The following is an 18,890-nucleotide window of genomic DNA, read 5'->3' as shown; positions in this document are numbered from 1 at the left end:
GTTTGCATAGGGCTTTCCCTGAACGACAGTAGGAACAGCTACTCGAAAAAGGAGCAAATCCAGGTTTTCTTTGAGATTCCCAGGGCAGAGATGGAGGTAATGAGGTGTGACCCACAGAGCTGGATTTTCCACTTGGCCTAGCTTTGGGAGTGATTTTTCATTGGAGTCGGAGTAAGAGCATTAAGGGCCAGAGACAGGGACGTGCAGCACTAAAGGGCAAGGGGGCCCCGGGGCTGGGAGATTTGATAAATCTGGACAGTATCTCTGAAGGCAAAGAGGCCCCCAGACCGCCTTCAGGGCCTCCTGGAACTGAGGACAGGAAACGGAACAGCAGGTTTCAGTGAACAGCACCTAGAGGAGAGAGAGGCCATCCTGGTGGAGAGACTGTCCCCTGTGGGGTTTATGGGGGTAGGTGACACCCTCCTCTGTCCCTGCACTGCCCTCGGGGCTCTGCACATCTCCACTTCTGTCTCCCTCACGTAGCGGGCTTGATAGGAGACGATCAGAGAGTTCCAGCAACTTGCCCCAGGTCACAAAGTGAGCACGTGAACATATTTGGTCTAAAATCAGGCTCCAGAATCTTCCTCAGACTCCACTGTTCTTTCCATGAATAATGTTTATCTTTGTTTCTCCCTTTCTCCCAAGCTTTACAAAGAGACACTATCTCCCGGAAGGAGAACTATTTGAAGGTTGTCAGACTTGCTGACCCATGCATTTGGTGACCCCACAGAACATTCTGGTGGCTAGTCAAAACTCTCAAGGAAGCAGCTGCCACTTTCTCTTCCCTGGGGAGCTGGTTGGGTGAGCTCCTTCAGTCACCGAAAGTCCCTTCCCCAGATAGACTCTGGTTTTCCACCGGCTTCTCCCGCTGCTAAAATAAAACCGGGCTAATCCCTCAACCACGCAATGTCAACAGGTGGACTTGCCTCTCCAGCATTCGTCAGAGGTGTGAAGAGGTCCTTTTTTTTTTTTTCTGTGCACAGCTTTGCTCCTCTGGCTGCCACATGTCTGTCCTGATCCCGCTGACCTCCTCTGATTACTTCTGTGCCTGCTCTGCCAAAAGCCTCTTCACAGTGACTGTTTTCTCCGGTTACCTCCGGCTGATCTTGGCTTTCAGGGAGGATGAGTAAAACGAGTTCACCCCAAGAATTATTTCTTCACTTCTCTTTTAAAAAGCAACGTCCATGGGCACAGGCGCAAGCTGTGGACAGGGCTGTCTGGCCATGAAAAGCTCTGATTGCCCCCCCCCACCGCTCCCCCCCCCCGCCCATTCCTACCAACCCCACGGATGCTGTCGGATGACCTTCTCATGTCCTTCGGCCACAATGTTGCCACTGTAGAAAGAATTAGCAAGTGCGTGAGGAATTGAGGACTCTAAGGGCAGGCTTGGTCTGGGTTTTTAGTCCTGCTGCAGAGAAAAGAACTAACCACAGTGTGTGAGTTCACAGCACAATACAGACAGACACGATGGGAACACAGTCAAGCACATGGCAGCCCCACCTGGCACATTCCCCAAACAAGCAACTGCATGGGGAATGCATCTCACAATTTATTCACTTTCGGTCACAGGGCCACTCGAACAGACTACGTCCACATTTTCTTAGTGCATCTTTTTTTTTTAAACCATCCATTAAAATAAAAGAATTAGGTCAAATACACCATAGTTAAACAGATTTGAGATTTGTTTCAGATGTTAGACTAACACCACCATTAAATAAGTGGTCTTCATATGGCCTCTGGAAGCCAACAGTTTTTAAGGAATAAAGAAAAGCAGAAAACAAATATGAATTTGGGGCTATTTTAGGAAAAGCAAATCACAGAAAGTTCCATCAAAAGCATCTTTGCATTGTTAAACTTTTCAAACTTCCAAAATGTGATTTTTGGCCTTTATGCAAATATTTTAGAGACAGAATAATTTTTTTTTAAAAGGACACCTAATCCATTTCTCTAATGAATGATCAAGAAAGCAGGGGGTATAGGTGACTTCAGTTTCACAGGCAAATATATATGGGGTACACATTTGTATGTCTATTTTCTGATTACATCTTACTACAGGTAATGAGGGTGCTTGGTCCAGATGGGACTCGTCAGGGGCAGAATTGCCGGACGGTGTGAGAGAAGTAGGTGGCTGAGCTCTGTCACATCTTGCTGGGAGAGAATGAAAATCAGGTGCAAACAAAAGGCAGTCCTCAATCAGCTTGCTCTTTGCAACTCAGGGAGGATGAGTAAAACGAGTTCACCCCAAGAATTATTTCTAGAGAATTCCGGGGAGAAAACCTGGAGCCCCTGATCTGCAGAAAGTGACAGGGAGTTTAGTTGGTGGTGGAGGACCCCCAGTGCAGTGCCCCTGGTTAGAGCAATGATTTATTCCCCACAGGAGAGGTGGGCCCAGAATTTAGCTGTCTGAATTGGAGGCACGAGAAAGCAATTTCGTCTTTGCTGCATTTGCCCCAGGAGCCCACGTCCTTAGGGTGAGGTCTATTTTCTTGATGCCGATGTCACCAGTCTCTCGGCCTGTCAATCCTCTTGTTCCTGCTGCTAGAAGAGTTTTTCCTGTTTCCCCTTCTGCCTTGGAGCTGATGGGGTAACAGAGCCTTCCCGAGAGAGAAGAGCCTGAGTTGTGGGGTCAACACACAGCAGTGAGATGAAGACACAGAAGTAGGTAAGCACCCAAGACTTGGGCCCAGAGACAGTCACTTGTGAGGACAACTGTGTGACAAAGTCCAATCCAGAGCCCTTCTAATGGGGTCAGGAGCCTGGGGGCACATACAGCATTCCTTCCAAGGAGGTGATTAGTTGGTCCTACTAAAAGAACTATCCCAGTTGGGTAGGGGGGGGTTGGGTTCAGCCCTCCACCAGACTCTGAGGATTCTCTGTCGTCCCTGGACCTCGGAGGAGCAAGCTGGTGCTCTGGGATGTGTAGAGCAACAGATGTGGAGGTGCAGAGGGGGTCACCTCAAGTCTGAGCAGGAGACCCAAGCTGCTGGCCTCTCTGGGCTTGGAGGCAGCTGGATGAAGAGGGCAGTGTCGCTCCCCCTAGCTGGTAAATCTCGTGAGGGTGGGAGGGGTCCCAAGACAATGAGTTGACTCGGATGCAGCTTTTGTCCATGTCAGGGCTGTACACGACAGGGGATGGGAGTCCCTTGACTCTTCAGGGCTTGCCTCTGGCCATACCCATGGCTTCTCCTCTGCTGCCCTGCTTGAAGGCTTGAGTCTCCCTCCAGCCCCTCACCTTCCTGGGGAAATGCGCACAGAACTGACTTGACAGAGGGGGAGTGGAGCATTTGGCAGTGGTGACTTGCTGCAGTCCCTGTATTTTCATGAAACAGCACCAAGATCGACTGCTCCCTCTCCCTCTCTTAAAGCTGGAGGCTCAGAAGACAGGGATCTGGTCTCTCCGGACCACATCTAGGTCATCATCCAAGGTTAACAAAACCTGGAACGAGAGGGTCAGAGGGATGACGGGGATGCACAGTCACAGCCGGGGTAAGCACCTACCCACACAGGCTGGCTGGAGCAATGCCCTTACCCCTTACTTGCCTTTGTGTCCTCTACAGCTTTCTGCAATGCAGCGCTCTCTACAGGTGATTATTAGGATTACATAATTCATGTATTAATTCAAATGTGTATTGGGGGTCTATGATGTGCTATTCTAAATGCCACAAGGGACAAAACTCCCAGCCCTTCTGGAGCTTACATTTGAGAGACAGCTTGCGACATGAGGCAAATACCTGAGTACAGTATAGCATGCTAATGAGGTGAGCTAAGTATGGTGTACTGGGTAATAATATGCAATAAAAACAGTAATGGAAATTAGACTATGGAGGGGGACACAAGAACTATGGGGTGAGGAAAGGTAAAAAAGTGCTAATAGGGTGGCCAGGGAAGTTATCACTTAGGGACATTTGGCTTATGATCTAGAGGAAAGGAAGTCTTATTGCATATAGAGTATTGCTATATAAGAAATGCACACCCCTCCTCCATTTTTAGTTCCCTCTGCCATCACTTCTTCACGTGGAAACTTTCACCCCACTTTTGTTTATCTCTTTTTCTCTAATGAAAGTGTTCATCAGAGATAAAAGTCACGAGGAACGAGGTTTATGCGGGTTGTTGAACTTCCCCAGATAACCACCAGGGGGCAGCCCCGCTCCACTCTCGAGACAGTGCGGCAGCAGCGTGCGCACCCCGGGGAGTGCCGGGGGCACAGGTCTCCTTCGTCCCGTTGTTTTGCTGGCTGAATCTGTGTGCAGGCACTGCGGAGTTTTAATTTGGAAAAATCTCTAAATGAGGATGAATCGATGCCAGGAGTGATCATCCAAGGTTGTTAGTATACGCACAGCTTCTGGAAAGGTGTTTTGGGACGCAAAGAATGGAGGGATTACAGGAGAGGTCTGGGGAGACTGGTGAGAAGCAGCAGAGGCCTGGGCTGCTCTCCTGAGTACGCTAGGAATTTGTAAAATATCTGTAAGATATTCAGTGAGACTGGAAGAGGAGGAGGAGTGTGAGGGCAGCACAGGGAAGAATTATCTAATATCCCCCGAATGCGAGTGAATGCCAAAGTGATTCTTGGGGCGATTCATGCCATGGGAGTTCTTTTTTTTTTTTTTTTTTAAATTTTATTTATTTGTCAGAGGGAGAGAAAGAGAGAGCGAGCGAGAGCACAGTTAGACAGAATGGCAGGCAGGCAGAGGCAGAGGGAGAAGCAGGCTCCCTGCAGAGCAAGGAGCCCAAAGCGGGACTCGATCCCAGGACGCTGGGATCATGACCTGAGCCGAAGGCAGCTGCTCAACCAACTGAGCCACCCAGGCATCCCATATATATAGCCATGTGAGTTCTAACAACAAATTCAGTCCGGACCAGGGGCATTTATGAAAAATCATTTTGTCACTCTGTCTTAAAATATTGGGGAGTAAAAGGAAAAGAAAAATAAAGCTCTAACTGAAAGAGGAAAAAAAAAATCGTCTGTATACTGAATTACAATGAGGAACTGGAAAGGGAAGTACCAGAGAAGTACAAAAGGGTAGGAAGAGGGGGAAAAAGAAAAAACGTATGGGATGTGAAGAAAAAAGAAATTAACAAAAAGGTATTTTTAGGGGCGCCTGGGTGGCTCAGTCAGTTAAATGTCTGCCTTCGGCTCAGGTCATGATCTCAGGATCCTGGGATCCAGTCCTGAGTGGGGCTCCCTGCTCAGCAGGGGGTCTGCTTCTCCCTCTTCCTCTGCCTCTCCCCCTCCTCCATTTCTCTCTCGCTCACTCTCTTTCTCCCAAATAAATGAGCAAACTCTTTTTTAAAAAGTATATTTCTTTTAAAAAAGTATTTATCAACTCACCAAGAATGAGAAGAACAGAGCAGTGGCAGAGAGGAAGTGCCAGACGTCATGGTCATCAAAGAAATCCAGCAGGATACACTCTCGGTTCTTCTCCCGGGATTCAGCTGGGGTGCCCTGGAGGAAGGTGAGACAGGATGTGGGTGAGCCTTCCCACAGCTCAACTCTTTAGAGGGCCGAACGCCCAGAAAGCTACGGAGACACTACTGGATGCCTGGCTCCAAAAGCAAGCTTCCCAAAAAACAGGAGTCCACACAAACACGCGGACACCATATTCACCACGGCTGCATCTGCAAGAGCCCAAGAATGGGAACAATCCAAATGGCCGGTGACTGATGAGAGAGGAGGAGCGCTGTCTCCACACAAGGGAGTGTTATTCAGCGATAGAAAGAGATGGCCACGGACACATGCGACCCCATGGATGAGTGCCTGCGCCAGACTCAAAGGCACATGCTGCATGATAAATGGGTAAGAAATATCCAGAAGAGGCCGAGCTAGAGAGAGAGATTAGCGGTTGCCTATGGCTAAGGCGTGAGGGAGAAATGGAGCGAGTGGCTACTAATGGGCCCAGGCTGGCTTTCTGGGGTGATGGAAATGTTCTAAAGTCAATTGTGGGGGCGGAGAGTGGAGGCCCCCTCTCTGTTCCTGGGTACCATCCTGGGTTCCCAGGCTTCTGCTTTCCTCTCTGTGCCACGGATTTACAAAGGCCAGCAGCTGAGGATCTGTTTGTGGATGCGGGTTAGGAGAAGAACACGCACCCAACAAGGTTTTTACACGCATTAAACATCACGGGGGTGGGGGTGGGGGTGGGATCGTCCCATGACATGTAATGAAGATCAGTTCTGCCGCGTCTCGAGGGCCACGTGAGGCGCGGTCGTGACCGTGAGGACCCCATGCCATTTAGGCATGGATAAAAAACACTATCTCTCTCAGAAAAAGCTTCCGTTTCAAAGACAGACAACCACAAGCGCGTGGAGAGAGGGAGGTAGGAAGGCCCTGGGAGGCGAGACGGAGGGAGAACGTTTCCCTGGCCAAGAAAACCACCCTCTTACCTCCCAGCTGCTGAGATTCTGGAAGAAAAAGTACAGCGAGGCGGCCCACAGCAACGCTGTGGCCACGATGCAGAAGAGTGGGATCGGAAGGAGCTTCTCGGAGCTTCGAAGCTGTGGGTGGGAAGCAGATGCTGCCATGCTGGGGTCCTGCATGTGGGCGCCCCCAGGGCTGCCGGGGTGGGGGCAGCCCCCCAGCGCCCACTCTTACCTTCATGATGATGTAAAAGGCCAGGTAGAGCAGCAGGTTACAGATGAAGATCCCCAGCATGTAGGAAGCGAAGTCCCTGGGCCGATAGACCAGTCCAAAGAGCGCGCTGGGTGTAAGGAGAATGACTTTGTAGGCATCAGGGCGGTTGCATAACTGTCTTGGCTTCTTCACTCCCCACTTGTATTTTGGGGAGGAGGGTGATTAAAAAAAAAACTTGAACCTCCATAAATTATGACACCTCTTTCAGACCTGGCATTTTTGATGATTGTAAGAGTCCCATAAGTGGAGGTACCACAATCATCTTGAGGGCCTAGGCGTCCTGCAGCTTTTCATTATTCTAAAGAACACCTCAACAACTAACTGAATCCCTTCAACAGCGCGCTTTTCTTTCTTCTTTTTCTTTTTCTTTTTTTTTTTTGGATTTAAGATTAATTCATTAGACTAGATTACTGGAAGTAGAATTATCTCAAAAATTGCCTTGACACACATTATCAAATTCTTGCTCGCTGCCTATAGTTTTTATTTTTATTTTATTTTATTTTTATTTTTTAAAGATTTTATTTATTTGACAGAGAGAGATCACAAGTAGGGGAGATGTAGGCAGAGAGAGAGAGAGAGAGGAAGCACACTCCCCGCTGAGCAGAGAGCCTGATGCAGGGCTGGATCCCAGGACCCTGGGTTCATGACCTGAGCCAAAGGCAGAGGCTTTAACCCACTGAGCCACCCAGGCGCCCTGCCTATGGCTTTTAAACCAGTACTGAAGTTTATTTTGGCTGGGGTTTAGCATGAGCCTTTAGCATGTTCCACATTTCTATTCAGTTACACTAAAACTCTTTATTATAAGACCCTTCCTATGTCCTTGTTTTGAAAAGCTTGTTTTTATAAATATAGACACATACACAAACATAGTTGGATTTCTATCCTCTCCACGCTGCTTCACTAATTTGTTGCTAATTTCTAATTTTGGGTCACCATGTTATTATTTTAGAATATGTCAAATTATCTGATTAGGCTAGCTTGCACTACCCAGTACGGTGGCTACATGTGGCCATTTACATCTAAATTAATGACAATTGGGGTGCCTGGGTGGCTCAGTGGGTTAAAGCCTCTGCCTTCGGCTCAGGTCATGATCCCAGAGTCCTGGGATCGAACCCCGCATCAGGCTCTCTGCTCAGCGGGGAGCCTGCCTCCCCCTCTCTCTCTGCCTGTCTCTCTGCCTACCTGTGAACTCTGTCAAATAAATAAATAAAACCTTTAAAAAATAAATTAATTAATGACAATTAAATAAAATAGAAAATTCAGTGCCTCAGTCACACCAGCCACATTTCAGGTGTTCAGTAACTGTATTTGGCTGACAGCTACCGTATGGGGCAATGCCTTGTAGAACATTTATATCACTCCAGAAAGTTCTGTTGGATAAAACTGGACTAGTCACTATACTCCTCTGCCCTTTGTTGTGTTAATCTTTTGTGGAGACCTTCGGAAATTTTACGCTAAGTAGGCAAATAATTTCAGAATAAAATCTTATTAACTTAATTCTAATTTTAAGTTGAAATTTATGCATGCACTTGAGAAATAATATCTTTACAACAGCTGATCTTCTCACCTAGGGCGTGACATCTCTCTCTTCGTTCAATTAAGTTTTCCTTTATGTCTCCTAATAAGGTTAATTAAGTTTTCTGCAGAAAGGGTCCTCCTATCTCAAAGCTTATTCTGAAGTATTTGAAGTGTAAAGCTCTTCTTAATGGACTCTCTTTTGGTTCACTTTGTATTCCAACCAACTCTGTTCTATATAATATAGGGAATTTCCTCTTCCCAGAATTTGAATTCTTCAATATACCAAAAACTCTTGTATACTTTTTACTCAGATTCACCCATTATCAGCATTTGCCTCTCTCTCATTTGGTTTATCTCTCTCTCATTCTGTGTGTGTCTGGGGACTTACATATATATGTACATACATCTCTTTCTATGTACACACACACACACACACCATCCTTCATGACTATATAAGAGTGATTACCTTTAAAATAACATTCATATTAAGTCCTACCATGACTTACAGGACACCATGTCCTGTAATGTCCACAAGAAACTGAGGACGGAGGAACAAAGAGCATGGTAACCCCCGACCAGGCTATCCTAGTGTTGGTGTGTCATCACACCTCATTCCTCCCTGCAGGCCTCGATGCCCAAAGAGTTCCTGTGTAAGAAAAGAGAGGCCATTCACCTTGTCTTGTGAGCAGATTATGTGTTTGGTTTTGGTTACAGAGAGGCAGGGACAAGCCAGGTGATTGTCAGTACTGGGGACATGGTTATCGGTTACTCATTATCAAGCAATTGGTCCCTTTCCTCCTACCAGCACCCAGCACCCTTTCTTGCAGTCTGCCCCCAAAGAGTGGTCAGGAAGAGCACCAAACTTCAAGAATCACCCACCTCAACATATCTCTATGTAAAAGAGGTGTAGACCTTCTCTACACCTTCACAGGTGTAGACCTTACCTGGAGGTAATCCCTGGGTGACAACATTATGGGCAGATTTTTCCAGAAGCATTACCCAAAATAAGTTTTGAATTGTCATGACCAGATTCTGGCTTCCCCTGAAGAGGAATGCCTCTTCTTCCATTCCTTTCATGTCTTAAAAGGGGGCAGGGGTAGGGAGTCATCTTTCTATCAAAGGTTGCTGAACTTTCTAGCACATCAGCTAAGAACCACAAAGGAAAGCAATTAAATTTACTGATTTTTTTTGGAGGGATGAATAAAATCTCTCACTTATTCACATTTTAAAGTTGAGAACATGTTGTATAAAATAGAGATAGAAAATATGTGTCTGTTATACTGTTCTATTTTGAAGGCATTTGAAGACAAAAGGCCAAGGTGATAATGAAGGGAAAGAAGAAGGAGGAGGATATTGGTGTGGTAGAAAGATTGACACCTACAGGGAAAGAAAGAAATAGGAAAGAGACTTGTACACGCCCCCCCCACCCCGGCCCCCCCAACACACAGTAAGAAAGGGAAATGTCTGCGGGGTAGCATTTATGGAGAGTTCTACAAGAATTTAAAACTATGCTTTATTTTTACATCTACTCAGTCTCTATCGTCTAACTATCTGCGTAGTCTATCCATGCAGATAACAAATTTGATGTTGGTCTTGTTGAGCAAATGAATTCAGTGCATCAGTGCATTAAACCCAACTCAATGCCTGAAGAGAGGCCACTGTCAGTACACAAGGCTTCCTAGTGCCTTCTTTGCAGAAGAAAAAAGTACCTTTCTTTCAAGTCCCTGGGGCAAGCATGGTGTTACACTCACCTTAGTTTCATATTTCTTTATAAAAATGACAGCCAAGGAAAGCAAAACCACAGTTTTCTAGACATCAACGAAGAGAGAAGACTTGTCTTCCTAAGATTACTTACAAGGACCAGTTCACCAGATTCCCCACGATGAGCAACACCATTCTGTCCTGGTAAGAAAGCATCAAATGAGAGGCTGCACACATCGCTTTTCTTTTAACCTACCACCTGGGAAACATCTATTACAGGAAAACAGTTGCCCGGTGGAAGAGTTTCCATGGTTCTTAAGAAAGCTGTGCAGATAGTCGGATCCTAATCCACCATGAGAACCAATGGCAAGTCCTGGGACTGAACAGACGAAACAGTGTCAAAGAAGATGTGGTCAGTAAACAGAACTCTTACTGATTCCCCACAGTGCTGAGGGTAGCTGGCCACCTGGGGCCCACTTCTCAGTGAGCAGTGTCTACAGCTGACTCTGTAGTTAAAAAGCATTAAGTTGCTGGTCTTTCCTGGCATTGTGTTACTTCATGGGCCATGGGTGGCTTGTGGGACTCACCTGGGAGGCACTGGTTTCCTACCCATTACTCTGGCTCCGCGGAGGCCCTGAAGTTCCCAGGCTCCTGATCTCTAAACACATAGCTTTAGCACTAAAGACACTAGTAGTGGGAAAAATTGGAAAGGTCCATCTCAGAGAAAATGACTCGGGTAGGGATTCATTCACAATCTGGTCCTGCACCTCAGCGTACAACTTAAAACTTTTAGGTGGTTTCTGATTATGCTTTAATTTGCATGGCCTCGTTGACTATTTAAAAGTGGCGATGCTCTGTCTTTGTGGGTGATCCGTCCAGTTTGGAGGAAATATCTTCATTTTAAAAAAATGAATCCATCTATTAGAAAGGCTGAAACAGGGGTCCCCCCAAATGTTAGCCTGGATGTGGAGCAATAGGAAGGCTCATTCACTGCTGCTGGGAATGCCCAATAGTACAGCCATTTGGAAGACAGTTTGACAGTGTCTTAGAAAACTATATATAGTTTTGACATACGATCCAGAAACTGCCCTCCTAGGTACTTGTCCAAAAGAATTTAAAACACCCTAAAACATAGGACCATGCAAAAACCTGCACACATTTTTTTTTTTTTTTTTTTTTTTTAAGTAGGCTCCATGCCCAGTGCAGAGCCCAATGTGGGTCTCGGACTCACGAATGTGAGATCAAGACCAGAGCTGAGTCAAGAGTCAGATGCTCAGCTGACTGAGCCACCCAGGCACCCCTGAGCACCAATTGTTATGGCAGCTTTATTTGTAACTGCCGAATTACAAAGTGTCACCCAGCAAGTGAATGGATACACAAAGTGTAGTAATGCATCCAGACCATGGAGTGGTATTTGGTGCTGAAAAGTAATGAGCTACCAAGCCATGGAAAGACACGGAGATATCTCAAATGCCTATTAATAAGTGAAAGAAGCTAATCTGAAAAGGCTAAAATCTGTATTATTCCAGCTATATGATGTTCAGGCAAAGGCAAGACTTTGGAGACAGTAGAAAGATCGGTGGTTTCCAGGCATCAGAGGGGGGGGGGAGTGGGAAGAACAGGTGGAGCCCAGGGGATTTTTAGGGCAGGGAAACGACTTTGTAGGATACTAAAATGGTGAATCCTGTCATTACAAATTTGTCAAAACTCAAAGAATGTACACTACAGACTCGGAATGATTATGACGTGTTCGTGTAGGTTCATTGATTCTAACGAATGTACAGCTTTGGTTGGGGGTGTGGATAGTGGGGGAGGCTGTGCATGGGTGGGGGAAGGGATTGATGAGAAATCTCTGTATTTTTGGCTCAATTTTTTGCAGATCCTAAAAAGCAGCTCTAAAAAAATAGTCTATGGGTGGGTGGGGGGGAGACAGCCTGTATCCCTTAATGTAAGCAAGCAAACAAACAAAATGTTAATTGTTCTTCCCGGCTCACAGCCAAAGCATGCTTAACTCCCCAAAGACTCACAGGTCCTACTGGATTTTTAAGTTTTCACATGAATAAAATCCTATAGGTTTGGTGCCTACAGCTCCTGCCCAAGCTCTAGATGCCTCAAATATTCTCATATTGCTCTATGTAAACATCCTGGGATCATATACTGTTAGCAAGTTCTTAGGAAACTCTGGTGTGCCAGGCCCCAACAGCAGCACCAGTTGCTTCTGTGAAGGTCCCCCTTGACTCAGGGGACATATGTGGCCTTCCTAAGGTCCCTGGCCTGCCAGCCAAGATAGAGCTGGGACCAGGGCGCCCATCCCTCTGCTCCATGGAGAAATGTATAATATACTGAAAACAATGGTGAATGTTTAGGACTTGTGTTTCAGCCACTAATGAATAAGCACAATTTTGAAAGAATATTCTTGCCCACTGTAAAAAAGTCAAACAAGGCATAATGAAAGCAACTGGAGAGATAGGTGCCTGGGTTTGCTTGGGACAGGCTTACTTCGTGCCTGCTGTCTGGGTACAATTATGGAGCAAGTGCCTCTTCCCTTTCCCCAAGTGAAATAATCCTATTTCTTCGGGTGATTTTATACACGGATGCCCTGCCTTGATCCTTCCCCACAGCGATTGTCACTGTTTAGTAGTTTTCTATGTATACACATATGTTCTCTTTATACACTAGCAGCGTTTCATGTATAAAAATAGATCCATCCCAGCTTGCTTTCCCATGAGCGAGAAGAGAAAGTAACACGCTTCTTCCCCCTAACTGGACCTCTGCCACTCTGGGCCATCTGGCTCTCTCGACTTAGAGAACCTGAGCGCCTGCCCCGAGCCTGCCCCTCCTCCTGTTCCCGCGCTCTCTGGGAGAAGGCCAAGGCACACAGGATGCGCACGTACCATGTACAGCGGCCGGCTACACTGCTGGACAAAGTCCGTGTAGAACACCATCGCGGCCCGTCGGAAAATCCCCAAGTCTGCCGATGACACAATCGCATGGGAAGGCTGAGTCAGAGGTCATACAAGATACTCCCCAATGGCCCAGGCTTTGAGGGCCAAGATGATGTCGCCTTCGCTTTATGCTTTGCACACCGAATAGGTCAGCAATATATGTTGGCCTTAAAAAACAGTGCCTGCGGCCCCCAGGCTGTCCCGGGAGGCAAGCAAGATCCAGGCATCACCCTGCAGGGAGGCAAGTGAGGGGGACACAGTAACAAGTGCTCACCAGTAATGTGGGTGGCTGGCCAGCCCTTCCACCGGCCCCTGGGCTACGGTTCCCTTTGTTTACAGTTCACCCCAGTGCTGGTTCCTCCAGAGCAGAGATGTGATGGGACCCCTCAAGCTACCTTAAAACAACTGCTCTCTCTAGAGGGTGGGGAATCTTCGCTCGCAAAAATTCTAATCTGTGTTTCTCCATGTGGTTCTAAGTCAGTAAGAACCGAACTTCCTGCCATTTAGGAAGCATGTTCGGAAAGCCTAAACTTGTCAGGAAGCTGGAATCAGAGGGTTGTAAGTTAAGAAGGCAAGAAACAGACAGGAAAGGAAGCCTTAAATACTGTCCTTCAAAAGCATAGGAGGAAACACAGCAAGTGTAGGTGTTATGATTGTCATAGGAACTGAGTGAGGGTCACAGGTAGAGCAGTCTTTCTGCACGCCTTCTACCCCTCAGATGTCACAGGAAGGCTGGGGTCTGCTCAAAGCCAGCATGTCTGCGAGGGGGGACCCCAGCTCTGTTGTGAACGCTGTTCCCCTTCATGTCTACCCCTGGGGTCAGTGGAACCAGACTTCTCTAGACTGCCTATACTGAGGGATGGAGGAGGGGGGGTGGGTCCATGCAATAGCCCAGAAGAGGCAGGGGGCAGGCTGGGTTGGAGTGCAGCCCTGACCCCTTCCCCCCCCTCTCTCCCCTCCCCCCACTGATCGTGCTCAGCCTGGGAGGGGGTTCTGGGGAGCAGAGCTGGCAGGACAGCTCTGCCAGTTGCTTTGTTAAGAAAACAACCAAGAACCCTGGGAAGGGTGGCTGAACGTTACCTGTATCAGACCCGTCTGAATCAGTGGAAAGCAGAGAAGAAATGAGAGAAGAAAATGGTATAAGACGGTAGCCAAACAGGTAAACTACTGGTCATTTTATTTTTCCTCTCAAAGCGATGACTTTCATTTTATTTTCCAATTAAAAAAACAATGTTTTCTCATCGTAGAGAACACAGAATCTTTCTGCCTGGCTCAAACATTCCCAAGTCTACTATTCCTTAGAGGGAAGCAGACGTCTGTCTCGCCCCATCTCCTTCGGGCACTGCTTGCAATGTGCTGTCCGTCCTTTCTCATGAGCAAACCCCTCATGCTCTGAAGCATAGTCAGGATCTGGGCAAGGAGTTTTCTGGTTTTCTGTCTCCTTAGGAATGCTCTGCCCCATCCCTGCTGCCTTTCCCGTGTCCACATTCATTTTCATGGAGGGCCTGAGGGCCACAGAGAAGGGTGTAAGTCATTCTAGAAATCAGAGGCAGCTTATACAATGGGCAGTAAGGCTGGTGTTGGCTGAGCCACAGTCCACTAGCCCAACTTCCCGTCTTTGGACTAAATATAGTTGCAACCATTGTCACCATAGAAGGGCACATTTTCCTTTAGACATGAAATCTGTGATCACTTGAGGAAGACTCCTTGAGTAGAGAAATTGAACATCTCAGTGATGCTATGCACTGGCTGTCCTCCATTGACCTTGGCCACACCTCTGTCCCACACCGTGCCCCCCGGGGAGGCTGACTGCAGACCCCATAAGTGGCTTTGCTCCCTCTCCATGGATTTGGATAGCGGGAAACCCCAGCAGGAGATTGGAGGGGCTCAGAGAAGAGAGTGAGCTCGGAGCGTACATCCACCTGGCACCTTCACTGAGAGGATGCCTCAGACTGGCCCATGTCTGTCATCTAAAGGTCACTGCTCCTTTCAGAGTGACTCCCTCTCCTTCCACATTTTGGCAACCACTCCCTCCCTGTCCTTTGGGCTTCCTTACTCCTGACTCCAGGTCGCCAGGCTACCCCATTCGCTCTCCTCTACCTCGACCTTGTCTAAGGAAGGGTCCCTTTGTGATCAAATCCTCCATCTTCATGTGTGACATCTTGCTCCTGTTGAGATGCTCCAGACGATCACATGGCCACAACATAATACATTAAATTTCTCCTTTTTAAGAAGGTAAACTATATAGTAAGGCAAAATCGCATAGGGCAAAAGTAATATAAATATACTAAAAGCTCTCTTATGTATTATTAATGAACCCTCCTGTCACATATATCTGAATTCAAATTTGTTTTTCCAGTTCTGGGAGAACCTGGGAGAAGCCAGATCAAGAGTGCTTCAAATTATTTTCCTTTTCAAAGTTGACTTTGCATGACTTCACTCACCTGTGAGTCTGGAGGTTGGGACATGACCAGAGCCCAAACCAAGTGCTCTCTACAACCACTTAGCGATGCTTCCACTGGGCAACTTGAAGATACATTGGCTATGTTAACGCCAAAGGCAAATCTACTGACTGAGCCCAAGGAGAAAACTACACTGCTGAAATTGTTTTATTCAGCTTTCTAATCATAAGCTACTTGTTTATGTGAATCACTCTAAGACCTGGCCATATTTTAAAGATCCTCGATCCCCAGTGAGTGAGGGGTCTGCTGGATGAAGGAGTTACTCCTTCTCCTTCTGGACCACATTCTGAATTCCAGAGCCCAGAGTTCTCTACCCAGATGGACTTGAGTTCACTCAGAGCCTGCATAGCCCCCTTCACCCGTCGATCTTCCTGAGGGCATTGGGTGCTGTTAGAGTGAGCACCTCTAGGGGCAAGGAGTGGCCAACTGGATGTTGGGCAGGAATGTCGATGTGCATACCTGTGAGACTGCTTAAGATGCAGGACAGAGCCAGAGTGGAAAGAAAAGATGGATAAGGGCCAGAGACCAGCTCTCCTAATCAGCTGTGTTCTGGAGTGTTCTTGGGGAGCTGACAATTTTAAATTTGAGCCTGGACCTTCTAGGTTGTAATGAAGGCATATTATAGTCATCAGATTGTTGGTCTCCCTCTCTCCCTTTCTACCTCTCTTTCTTCCTTCCTTCCTTTCATGTACTTAATAGGTTCTTCTTCTTCTTTTTTTTTAGCCTGCTTTAGAACTTCAAAATTTTTACACACATGATTATGCGGACTTTTATTCATAGTCTTGCTTTGGGCTCTGCAAATATTAGGGATGGACCTATGTTTATATGTAATTAGTTTTCTTGAAATAGATAAAAGAATATTTAAGTCTGACTTCCTGGCCCTTCAAAGGACTGGGGAAATGTAATTCTCCACAACGACTCAAATCTGTTCCCACATATAACGAGTGATGGCCCCAGAGCAGAAACTGATTTCCATGGAGCAGTCAGTGCTCTACGGTGATACGTGTGCATTGCTGTGGGGGAGTTCAGCCGGTGTCCTGCCTGTTAAGAATGGTAAGTCTCAAAATATTCGTTCCAGTCCCAGAATTTGAAAACAATATAGAATTCATTCTCGATAACCATTTAGCCTGCTCAGAGAAATGCTCCTTTTAAATGCTACAGACAGAAAAGGATTTCTCTAGGTGGAACAAGTGGCGCAGTGGGTGCACCATTCTTCAAACACACTTTCAGAGTTCCGTGAGTTATAAAGCACTGGGACTTGGAGCTGGAGGTCTGCCTCAGTCTGAGGTAGGGCAAGCTTAGTTCTCGGTTGAAAAGAGAACTAGTGGCAACAGCTCACGGTGACCCAATACAGGAGAAGTTACTAAACACAGAATTCAGAGACCGTATTCATGATGACCCCCAACACTTCCATTTAGGGTAAGCAAAGACAATGTTGTCTTGGGGTACGTTCATCGGTGTGTTCAGTATAGGGTAACAGGTGACTCACCTATCTTGAAACGACCCATGTAGTAGATCTGGGTGCTGAGGGCCAGGGACACCAGGATATGGATTGCAGAGAAGATGACCCAGAACCACAGGTCATTTTTTCCAAACACCTAGGAGTAAAGATGCAAGTTACTTTCATCGGGGCTGTTCCCCACAGAACTCATGAAAATCATTCTGTCATGTATGCACACGGAGACAGACCCCAGACGTGCATGCATTGTGGTGTCTCTCCCCTGCCCCTAACTTCTGTGAGCTCACAGGTACCTTACTGCACCAAAACGAATGGCTACCTGTGACAATGGGAGAGGGAAGAAATGGGGGAGACACCGAACAGCAACAATGAAAGGGCAACAGGTGTAGAGTTGGGGGCCAGTACTCTTCAAATAACTGCACCCAACCCACACATGTCCCTGCACATTCCATGAGTGGCGTCCACTCAGTCTCTGTCTGATCAGCTTGTCCATCTCTACACCGATCTCATGTGAGTCAAGTCCCAGCTTGACGGCGAAACTCTACAGGGCTAGCTTTACAGGTGCCTCTTACATTATTAGAGATAACTACCTTGCTACGTCAGTAAAATACCATGAATTGACCCCGATGGCCGCCTATCAGGAACCAAGGATTGCGATTCATTCAAACCTGTTCTCCTGAGGTCAAGCAAGCAAACAATGGACAACCTCCCAAGGGAGCATCCCCTAGGAAAGCAGGGCTGAAGGTGCTGGGGGCAGGGAGGTGGGCACGCACCACTCCGAGGACAGTGAGCGTGATGACCGCCGCGAAGGAGGCGTAGGCGGCGTAGGCGCTGGCATTGATGTCTGGGTGGCGGGTCTGGTAGAGCTTCAGCATGCAGAGGCCGGCAATCATGTACATGAAGGAGGTGTCTGAGGGCACACAGGAGGAGCAGAAACAGTCAGGACCCAGTGGGCCACAGACTGATCCTCTCTCTGGAGCCTGGGAACCCCCTGCCCTCAGGCCCTGGAGTATTTGTCGCCTTCAGACTATGTGGAGACCTCCAACGGGACAGCCTCTGACCCCACGTTCTCTAGCCAGACCCCACACATCCCATTTCTAAAGCTCTCCAAGGCTGTTCCTACTTCATGGAAGCAAAGCATCCGATGACATGGTAAATAACCGACTATCCCTACTTGCGGAGGAATTTGTGTTTAAATGTTGCTGTTTAGCAGTTGTAACAGGAGCCCATACTGGTGACAATTAGGGAGCGGAGACAATAAAAAGCATCCTAGGTGGACTGGTAGGTCCTTATCAGCACCCTGAAATAGAACCGTGTTGATCACTGCTCGAACCCAGCTTTACAGCCAAGGGATGGAAAACAGCTAGAAATGAAATGTGGCATAGCTGCATGAGAAGTATGGAAATACAAATTCAAACAACAAGGCAATGTCCCATATTACTCAAGAATGTAGCGAAACATTTAAATGTCGGACAATAACACGTTCATGCTGATGTAAGGGAATGGGAACTCTCAGGCAGCTAGTGGAAGCAGGAATTAATACTCTGCAGAAACTGAGTATTTTGGCAATGGAAGATGCATAAGTCAGGTGACTCCAAAATTCTACATCTAAGTGTCCCAGGGAACCTCTCCCACGTGTCCCACAAAGAGAACTACGTAAGGGTATTCACTGGACACTGTGTGCAACGTTTGGATGGTGCCCCATAAATGCAGTGCTCATATTTTTATTACAGAAGATGACAGTCCTTAAAAATGAGTGAACTGGATGTCCTTGATTCAATATTGGTAAATCTTGAAAACATATCATTGGGTGAAAAAAAAAAGTTACAGAACAGAGTGTGATAACTAAATATTAATTTACTACAAATGTTGTAGAATTATAAAAACAAACTGGACTGATAAATATCAAATTAGTCATAGCTGTTGCCTCTGGGGAAGGGTGGAATAAATTTGGAAAGCAGTTCAAGGAACCTCAAACTTTATCACGGCGTTTTATTTCTTAAAAAGTAGATTCAAGGCAAATATTTTTAAAATGTTGGCATTTGTTCTGAGTGGTGACTGATAGGGTTCTCTACAGTTTTTTTCTATTAAAAATGTTTCTAACTAGGGGCGCCTGGGTGGCTCAGTGGGTTAAGCCGCTGCCTTCGGCTCAGGTCATGATCTCAGGCTCCTGGGATCGA

The 18,890-nt window shown here is 46.9% G+C and overlaps 1 protein-coding gene across 13 annotated transcripts in view; it reads right to left on the bottom strand.

The window, feature by feature from the left end:
• Positions 1 to 1,536: 1,536 nt before the first annotated feature.
• Positions 1,537 to 18,890, bottom strand: part of SIDT1 (SID1 transmembrane family member 1) — a 479,838-nt gene continuing 462,484 nt past the window's right edge. For 10 of the 13 annotated variants that reach the window (XM_082738922.1, XM_082738923.1, XM_082738916.1 and 7 more), the window contains 8 exons: positions 17,484 to 17,620; positions 16,741 to 16,849; positions 12,739 to 12,815; positions 9,999 to 10,045; positions 6,587 to 6,692; positions 6,379 to 6,489; positions 5,330 to 5,443; positions 1,537 to 3,436 (listed from right to left, as the gene is read on the bottom strand). In XM_082738922.1, coding sequence (XP_082595048.1) covers positions 3,374 to 3,436; positions 5,330 to 5,443; positions 6,379 to 6,489; positions 6,587 to 6,692; positions 9,999 to 10,045; positions 12,739 to 12,815; positions 16,741 to 16,849; positions 17,484 to 17,620 — 764 coding nt within the window. In that variant the 3' untranslated portion in view covers positions 1,537 to 3,373. Of the gene's footprint in view, positions 3,437 to 5,329; positions 5,444 to 6,378; positions 6,490 to 6,586; positions 6,693 to 9,998; positions 10,046 to 12,738; positions 12,816 to 13,869; positions 13,885 to 16,740; positions 16,850 to 17,483; positions 17,621 to 18,890 lie in introns of all 13 variants that reach the window. The other 3 variants (XM_082738918.1, XM_082738914.1, XM_082738920.1) reach the window with 1 other exon arrangement.

The sequence above is a fragment of the Mustela nivalis genome, assembly GCF_964662115.1.
Source record: "Mustela nivalis genome assembly, chromosome: 1".
NCBI lineage: Eukaryota > Metazoa > Chordata > Mammalia > Carnivora > Mustelidae > Mustela > Mustela nivalis.
This window is presented reverse-complemented; position numbering and strand designations above follow the sequence as displayed.